At 50.1% G+C, this 7,921-nt stretch overlaps 1 protein-coding gene across 1 annotated transcript; it reads left to right on the top strand.

Moving 5' to 3' along the window:
• The first annotated feature begins 468 nt into the window (after positions 1 to 468).
• RBM41 (RNA binding motif protein 41) lies at positions 469 to 6,640 on the top strand. Its single transcript, XM_009698924.1, has 6 exons — positions 469 to 602; positions 1,187 to 1,379; positions 3,648 to 3,852; positions 5,037 to 5,413; positions 5,976 to 6,123; positions 6,483 to 6,640. The coding sequence occupies exons 1-6, from the start codon at positions 469 to 471 to the stop codon at positions 6,638 to 6,640; spliced, it is 1,215 nt and encodes a 404-aa protein (XP_009697226.1).
• The last annotated feature ends 1,281 nt before the right edge of the window (positions 6,641 to 7,921 follow it).

Here is a 7,921-nt window from a genome sequence, read left to right on the forward strand (position 1 = left end):
GAGTCAGCACGGCCCCGCTGCCATGCGAAGATGCGTGCTGTTTGTGAGGTGACGATGGGTGCAGTGTCTGTCTGTGTGGAAACAGGTGACCCCAGGAAGAGAAAAGGGACCCTTCCGTAGGGTGCTGCTCAAATTCACTGCTTTCTTTCTTTCTTGACTCATTTGAAACTAGCAATGCCTGTTTAAATACTGATACAAAACAACTTTCCTGCAATAGAAATACAATTGCATGTGATTCTTCTTTTTTTTTAAAAAAAAGAAAGCTCCCTGGGCTGGTTTTAATGTTCTTGAAGTAGTACGAAACCTGTTGGCTTTTCTAGTTGTCATTACTGGAAGCTTTGGTCAAGTAGTTTTGCCTCCTTGTTGTGTTTTAAATCCTGTAAAAACAGTAAAGGAGGTAAAGAGGCTGTAGCTGTGGTGTGTTTTGAGCAGTGTTTTCCCTGTTGCCTTACTGACCACCTCTGTGCTATGTTTGTGTGCCCCAGGGTCAACAGCAGCCTGTCCAGTGATGAGCCCCTCCTGGAAGACTTGGAGACAGAGGGAGAGAGGCAGCTTAAGAGTCTCCTTCACCACCAGCTCAATACCACTGCCTCTATTGAGCAGTAAGTCCTGATCTTGCCCCTTGGGGGACTGCAGGGGGGCCACTGAGCAGAGTCTGACCATGTTAGGGGCAGCAGCAGTGTCACCTCGCTGGGGCCTCCTCCCTAGGGAGGTGTTTGGTGCAGACTGTTGTCTGCCAAAACAGCTGTGCAAACCCTTCCTCCTTTGCTGGATCTCCTGCCCATGCACCCCAGCAGGAGATAAGCACTCCTTGTCTCCTGGGGCAAATGCTGGTGGTAACTTACTTCTATCCATTAGGTGAAAATAATGATTTGCCTGGGCCAGATGCAGGGGTGAGTTTCTGGACTGGAGAGCTTGTCCCCACCAGGCTGGTCTGGGTTTGCACCTGTGGGGTGTTTGGTGTTACAGTGTCACAAGGTGCCTTCTGGCCATGTTGGGGCAGCTTCCTGCCCTGCAGGATCTCATAGACTTGGAAAAGGGTCAGGAGAGCATGGCTCAAATTCTGTTTTGGAAACACAGCATCTCTGCCTAGGTGCAGCAGGACCAAGCATGGTTGCGCCCCTTCCTATTCCCCCAGTTTCTCAGTACTGAGTTGTTTCTGCTGTTCTGTTGGTTTCGGTTACAGGTGCAAGTCAAAGCGGAGATGCTTTGCCCCTGCAGCTTTTTATAAGCCTTTTGGGGAAGAGGCTGCGGGGGCTTTGACCTTATCGCAGTTCCAGGCCCTGCAGGAGAGCAACAAAGAAACTGCCTCTCTCCGGGAACTGGGGCTCTCTGACTCGGAGATCCTGCTCTGGAAGAACCAGGCTTCAACAGGGAAGGTAGGCATGCTCTGCTCTGATGTGAACTTGGTCAAGTTCCTCTAACCCCATGGCCTGTGGCACGCTGGTAGAAAATTTAAGTCCTTTGTAGCCGTCTGGTAAAGAATGGTTGCTGCACGTATCTCTTGCCTTTAGGCCAGCATGATTCCATATTTCTTCTGGCCTGTTTTCTTTGGTGGAATGATTTGTGCTAAAAGCTATGGTGAAGAGAAGAGTTAGTCCTTTGGAATGCAGCAGGACCTGACTATATTTCTGCCTGTGCCTTGATGGTCTCAAGCAAATCATTTCACCTGTTTATAGCTGTGTAAGAAGGATTTAAAGGCTGGAGGAAAAAAAGGAGGAAGCATTTCAAAGTGCCTCAGCTGCCTCCTTTCTCTATTCTGACACATCTCTGGATCCCATGGCTGGCTTGGGATAGCTGTCTGTAGGGAGGGTTTTGTACATTCTCCTCAGGGGCTTGCAGATGCTTCAAGGGACTTGAAACAGCCATGTAAAAATAGCAGTGCAGAGCTGTTAGACGAAGCGTGTGATTGCAATGACATGCTCCTCTTTGGGTGCCATTTGCAGCAGAGCAGTGCCAAAGAGGTTTCTCCCCTTCCCCTACTTTCACCCTTTTCTTTCACATTCCAGAGACGAGGGGCTTTCAGGGTTGTCCTGTGTCAGGTGCACTGGAGCGTCCTGCTCTTAATTTGGTAAACCAGAAGGTGCAAAACACAACTTGGACTGACCCTTGGCTTCCCTCTGTCTCTCCTCCTCTTCCTGAGCAATAGCTCAGTGCAGGAGGAAGCTGGCTGCAGTAATCATGGGTTTGCCTCTCTTCAGCTGAAGTCATTACTTGCTTTGGTGTTTAAATCTAAACCCAGCCCTGGTGTGGCCTGTGTTAAATCTTGGTTTAGAGAGGAGTGGTGTTAAATTAAGAATGAAAATTAATGTCAACAGTACCAGCTGTTGTATTTGGTATGAAATCAGTTCTAAGATGTTTAGAAATAAAGATTAGAATGGAAAACACTACTCTGACAGAAAGAACCAGTGACATTAGGGTACATCTTCTACAGCTCATGAGAGCAGAAGAATATTTAGAGAGAAAGCCTGAGTCAGGTAGTGATGTGCAGCTTTCTATGTGGAGGCCCAGAGTGAAAGATTCCATCCAAGGAGGAATCAGCTGAGACACAGAGGACTTCACATTGCCCGTGGAGCTCTCAGCAAAGTACTGAGTGCAGGCTTCTGTTATTTTCAGCTGCTATGTTGCAGCTTTTTTGAAAACAAAGTACTACAAATTATTTCCTGGAATTGCTTTTCCATATAAACAGCCTTTTGTGCCCCAGGGAAGCTGTGAAATGGTGAGTGGAAACCATGCAGATGTGGGTCCATGCAGTCAGGCGGAAAGGGAGAGGTACCCATGGGAAGGTCTTTGTTAGGTTGTGTTCAGTGCAGGGAGAAAGCCTGGTTTCTTGCCTGAGGCAGAAGGATCTGCCACAGTAATTCTTGAACTGAATTTGAGAAAAGAAAATCCACCTACAGCCCCATAAAAGTGTGTTCTCTGGATTCTGATAGAGGTGGATGGGGGAACAGAAATGCCCCTCCAGAAGCTGGGGTATATCTCTGTGCTTTGGCAGCATGAGTCTGGTGAATCACTGCCCTGGCCCTGTGCAGTGAGATTTTATTTATACTGGAATGCTCACTCATAGCCAGGTTAGCTATGAGGTCTGTGCTGCAGTACGTGGGTGGTTTCTGGGAGCTGGCTCTTGTGAAGCTGGTCAGGGGTTTAGTCCTCAGTATAAACCTACCGTTGGGTGCCAAACAGCAGCTTGGGGTCCACTTTTCAGCAAATAAGGTTCTTAGTGATGCCAGGGTCATAGACCAAAAGCTTGGTGGAAACTTGAGCTCAGGAATGCTATAGGTGTGGCAAAAGAAATGCCAAAGGGGGTTTGTGCAGTTACTGTAGATGGCCTTAGAAAATGGCTATAGCTTGCAGAGGCAGGAACTGCTGGGACAGGCGGACACAGGCACCATCAGACAGTGAAGCCAGGGAAAGGAAAGCAGCACAGAAAGGTCGGGAGTAAGGGGCTGTTTGTCCACTTCTCTCAAGAACTGAGGCTTGCTGAGTCATCGTATTTCTATCCTACCCTTGCAGTAACAGGACGTCTTGGTGACCTGCTCTTTGGGTGATGGTTCCTAGTTGCACCCACTCGAGGGCTGGAGGATGTGAAGTTTGCTAGCTGAATCTCTGAAAATGAGGCATGTGCACTATCTGTGCCTGTCTTCCAGGGCTCTGGGCTGGGAGCAGCCCCGGAGGCCACACAGGACCGACTCCATGCCATCCAGGAGAAGATGGAAGAGCGTCAGCGCATACTCGCTCTACCCCAGAGGTTTGCAGGCAGCAAGCAGCTGAGCCGGCGGGAGATGGAGATTGAAAATGCCCTCTTTCAGGGAACAGACCGACACTCCTTCCTCCGGGCACTCTACCATGAAGGTTTGTGGGCTTAAGACTGTTCCTGCCTTTTCTCCAGCACGGAGAGCTGGGGTGTGTGGGAGTCCAACACATTTCTGTCTGGCCTTCTGTCCCTGAAGACATGGTTCTATTTTGGCACTGTGTGGGAGGAGATATTTTCCTCTTACATGAGCAGAGAGAGAGTGGGCTCTCTGAAAGGTTTAATATAGAGGCTTGTAAAGTCCATCTCTGGAGAGCATGGATCTTGTTGATGTGCTGCATGTAGTGCAGAACCCAGCTTGATATGTGGAAGAGCAGCTGGGATTATGCTGTGGTAGAGCTCAGAGGTCCCCACTGAGCTGCACGGAGTGACACAAGGGGCCTATGTGGGGCTGGAGATCATCCCTTCTCTGATTTAACTGCAGTCTAACAAGAATGGGAGAGAGGCAAAGGCACAGAGCAGGAAAGAGTAGGAGTGAGTTGTTAAAGGCTCCTCCCAGTAGCCAAAGTTGGAGCCCAATTGCTGATTCCTAGTACCGTGTCCATGGGATGACAGCAGTTCTTGCCCCAGCAGTGTTGTCCCCGAGCCTGTTGTCTTAATGTGACTTTACTGGATGGAGAGTCAAGTGAGGTCCAGAGATGGCAAAAACTGCTCCAGTCTACTTTAGCTGGAGAACATGGCATGAAGCTCCAGCCCAGACTGATTTTTGTATGTAAGACAGTATTAAATAGAGGAGGAAGAACTTCTAAACTAACTCCTAGCTCCTAAAACACCGCTTTGATCAGTGTTGACACTGTTCAAGCTATAATGTCCAGCTGATCCAGCATTCTCTGGCCCCTGCTCTGGTGTCAGTGTCGTGACATTTTAGCAAAACCAAGAAGCAGCAGGGTTGAGGCTCGTAGGCTGGGAGATGCCCCTTTCACTTCTGTCCTCATTTCCATTAAATAAAGGAGATATTGGTCAGTCCATGCCATGGACCTTCTTTAAACTCGAGAGCTTAATCTGATGTTGTCCTTGGAAGCAAAAATTTTATATTCCACTTAGCAGTGTAGGAAGGCAACGTGGCACATCCTGGCCATGATGCAGGAGGAGGTGGGTGTGTTGGCAGATGCATGGAGGCTGGATTGGAATGGAGTTTCTCCTGTCTGTGTCTCTTCCTGCAGTCTGTGCGTTTTTCAGGATCTTGGTGGTATTCAGATTACCATGTTTCTCCGTTGTGGATTAGATGACACGCAGAAGAGGGTAACAGATGAAAAGGACCCCATGGTTCATCTGGAGAGTGTTTACCAAGAGCTACTGAGCAAGACGAGGCCTGAAGAAGTCCAGCCTAGCAAGAGTGACCCATGCTTGTGCTCTTCTCTGGCCCAGAAGGGGCCTGTGGCTGAGGAGTCATCACTTCCAGACCAGGAAGAGCAGGCAGAACAGGCAAGAAGTCCCAGCCTTCCTGCAACAAGGCCCCACCAGTCTCCTCCAAGGCTTGTGATTATCAAAGAGCCTGTAGAATTTGTCCCGGAGGAGGAGATCTGCAAGAACCGTCTCTCAGAGGAAGAAGTCCGGAATATACCCAGGTTCTCGTCTTACCATCCTGGGGAGCCCAACAAGGTACGTTGAGATGAACCAGGATTTATTCTTCTTCTGTGCTACCATGCCCTGAGGCTGCTTCAGCAGGCAAAGGCTCCTCTTTGCTGTTGCCTGTAGGGTGCTTGGTTGATCCTCCGAGCCAAAGGAGAGCAGCCTGCACTCTGGGAGCGAAGAGGACTTTTGGCTCTAGTGGGAAGTCGCCCAGCCTGGCAAAGAGCTGTACTTCAGACCCTAGCCCTTCCTGACTCTGGCAGGTCACTGGTCAAGATGCCTTCTCCCTGTTTTGGCCTGAGACCAGCTGTGACTTTATTCAAACTGTGCTTAACTGGCAGCTGGAGCTTGTTGCATTTTATAAATAACTGGAGCTATCAGCACTTGGCATCATGCCTTGAGTCCAGAGCTGCCTTTCACCATACATCCACCTGTCTTCCAAACTCCACTGTTAGCATGTGAGTGGAAGGTCTCTGGGACAGCAGAGGGGCTGAACTAATTCATATCTTTGAGGTATGCAGACTTGGGACCAGGTTGAAAGATGTCTGTTTGCATAGCACAGGCTGGCTGACCCTCTGTGTCTGTGGAACAGGTGCTGTATTTGAAGAACCTGGGCCCTCGAGTGACGATGAAGGACCTAGTGTCTTTGTTTGCTCGGTTCCAGAAGGAAGACAGCTCACCGATCCAGTTCCGCCTCCTGAGTGGCCGGATGAGGGGTCAGGCTTTCATCACGTTCCCTGGTGAGTTGCTGCCTTGTGCCTCTCAGTTCTTCCCTGATCCACAAAGGTACCACATCTTCCTGCAGGGCACTGGGCTGGCACCAAGCCTGCTCTCCAAGGAGAAGGAGGGGAGTTCACTCCCTTTTCTTCCTATTGTGTCATAGTCGTCTTCACTGGATTGGAAGAGGATTCATCAAAACAGAAGGGCTGCAGTGGCGTATTTATATTCAGCATGCCACTCTGGCCGGAGGATCCCAGTGCCGCACTGTATCATGGTGCAGGCTGAGGGTCCATGAGCCAGGAACATCTGTGTGAACATCACATGTGTCTGTGCCAGAGCTTGCTGTGTAACCTACGCCCATTTTGGTCTCTTGTTGCAGATGTTCAGTCAGCCCAGGACGCCATGTTGTTGGTTAATGGCTACAATCTGCAGGGGAAGCCACTGGTGATTGAATTTGGGAAAAGCAAGGGGCATTCGCCAGAGGGTGATTCTGCCATCCCCTGCTCCTCTGCTGGAGAGAACCCCCCTGCCAAGTAAGGGATGGATAACTGGGAACCTTGTTGATCTGCATGGGCCATGGGAACTCCTTGGTTGTAACTGGGACAGTGAAGGGCTATTGGGAGTTAACCTGCAGGTCCATAAATCTGAAAGTGGGGGAAGTGAGAGAGCTGAGGACTGGGCTCTTCCTTGAGAGAGATGGGCGCTGTCTTTATACTGTTGGGGTGTACTGGCTTTTTCCCCCGGTTCTACATGTCTGTCTGCCTTCTCAGCCCTTTGTGGCAAGGAGAGAGGGGGAAGCCATGTAAATAAATGTATTTATTGTGGTATTTCCTTTAGTGTGTGTTTATTCACCTTTGTTCTGTGCAAATCTTCTAGAGCCAAGTGTGCTTGCACTCTGCTGATGCAGGACTATGTCAGCAGAGTTCAGTCCTGGCCTCTTTGCTGGGAGCTACAGTGCCTGACTGGTGCGGGCACTGCTGGGGCTGCTGCCCCATCTCTGGTGGCAGCAAGTACATTGCTTTAGGACAAGAAAAAAGGATGCCCCTTTTCTTCCAGACACTTTGGCTGCACAGGTATCTAATTACACAACTGCTTTATGATCACAAATGTCTTGACTCCTCACTCTTGATCCCCATAAAGCCCTGTGGCATGGAGGATGGTTGCTCTGGTGGGGTACCATTGTCACAGATGCTGTGGTTTATCTGCTGACCTGTTTTAGTGCTTTTTGTGAACAAGGCCAGCTAACGTCATATGCTTTCCACAGTATCCCAGTGCTCCTGAGAGAGCAACATCCGAGCTCTTGGTGATGGTGGCTGAGGGAACCCAGGCTTTCCCAGCAGAGCCAAGTGGCATACTTCCTCTGCATAGCTAAATACAGCCATGTGGAGAAGAGGAATGTTCCCAAGAGTGGTTGGTTTTCTCCCTGCTGCCATCTCTTCCTCTAGCCTGCATGATGCCCCTCACAACTGTCCTTCTGGTAAAGGCACTTGCAACAACACACAGATATGCTGATCTGGACAAGGGTGCACTGGGTCTACAAGGGGGTGATTCTGGTTCAGAGCAAATTGAAAAATTGAAAGAGAAAAGAGGCTGTGGTGTTGCCGAGCACCAGCTTTCTGCTGGTGCTGGCAGGCTTTGTTGTGTTGAAGCTCCAGAGGCGCCAGCATTGCTGTGGGGTGGTTCTGGGGCGCAGAGCTGTAAGCAGACCATGCTCTGCCCACCCTGTCCTGGCAGGAGAGTAGGGCCATGGCAGAGCTAGGCCCCCGGGGCTGCCTTCAACCCCACCCCCGGCCGGGTGGCCAAGGCACAGGTGTGCCG

Source organism: Cariama cristata, unplaced genomic scaffold (assembly GCF_000690535.1).
Source record: "Cariama cristata isolate BGI_N322 unplaced genomic scaffold, ASM69053v1 scaffold984, whole genome shotgun sequence".
NCBI classification, from domain to species: Eukaryota; Metazoa; Chordata; class Aves; order Cariamiformes; family Cariamidae; genus Cariama; species Cariama cristata.

Coding starts and splice junctions, on each gene's coding strand:
- RBM41 (XM_009698924.1), top strand. CDS start 469: ATGTTTGTGTGCCCCAGGGTCAACAGCAGCCTGTCCAGTGATGAGCCC. Junction 3,853..5,036: donor CCGGGCACTCTACCATGAAG/GTTTGTGGGCTT, acceptor GTTGTGGATTAG/ATGACACGCAGAAGAGGGTA. Junction 6,124..6,482: donor GGCTTTCATCACGTTCCCTG/GTGAGTTGCTGC, acceptor CTCTTGTTGCAG/ATGTTCAGTCAGCCCAGGAC.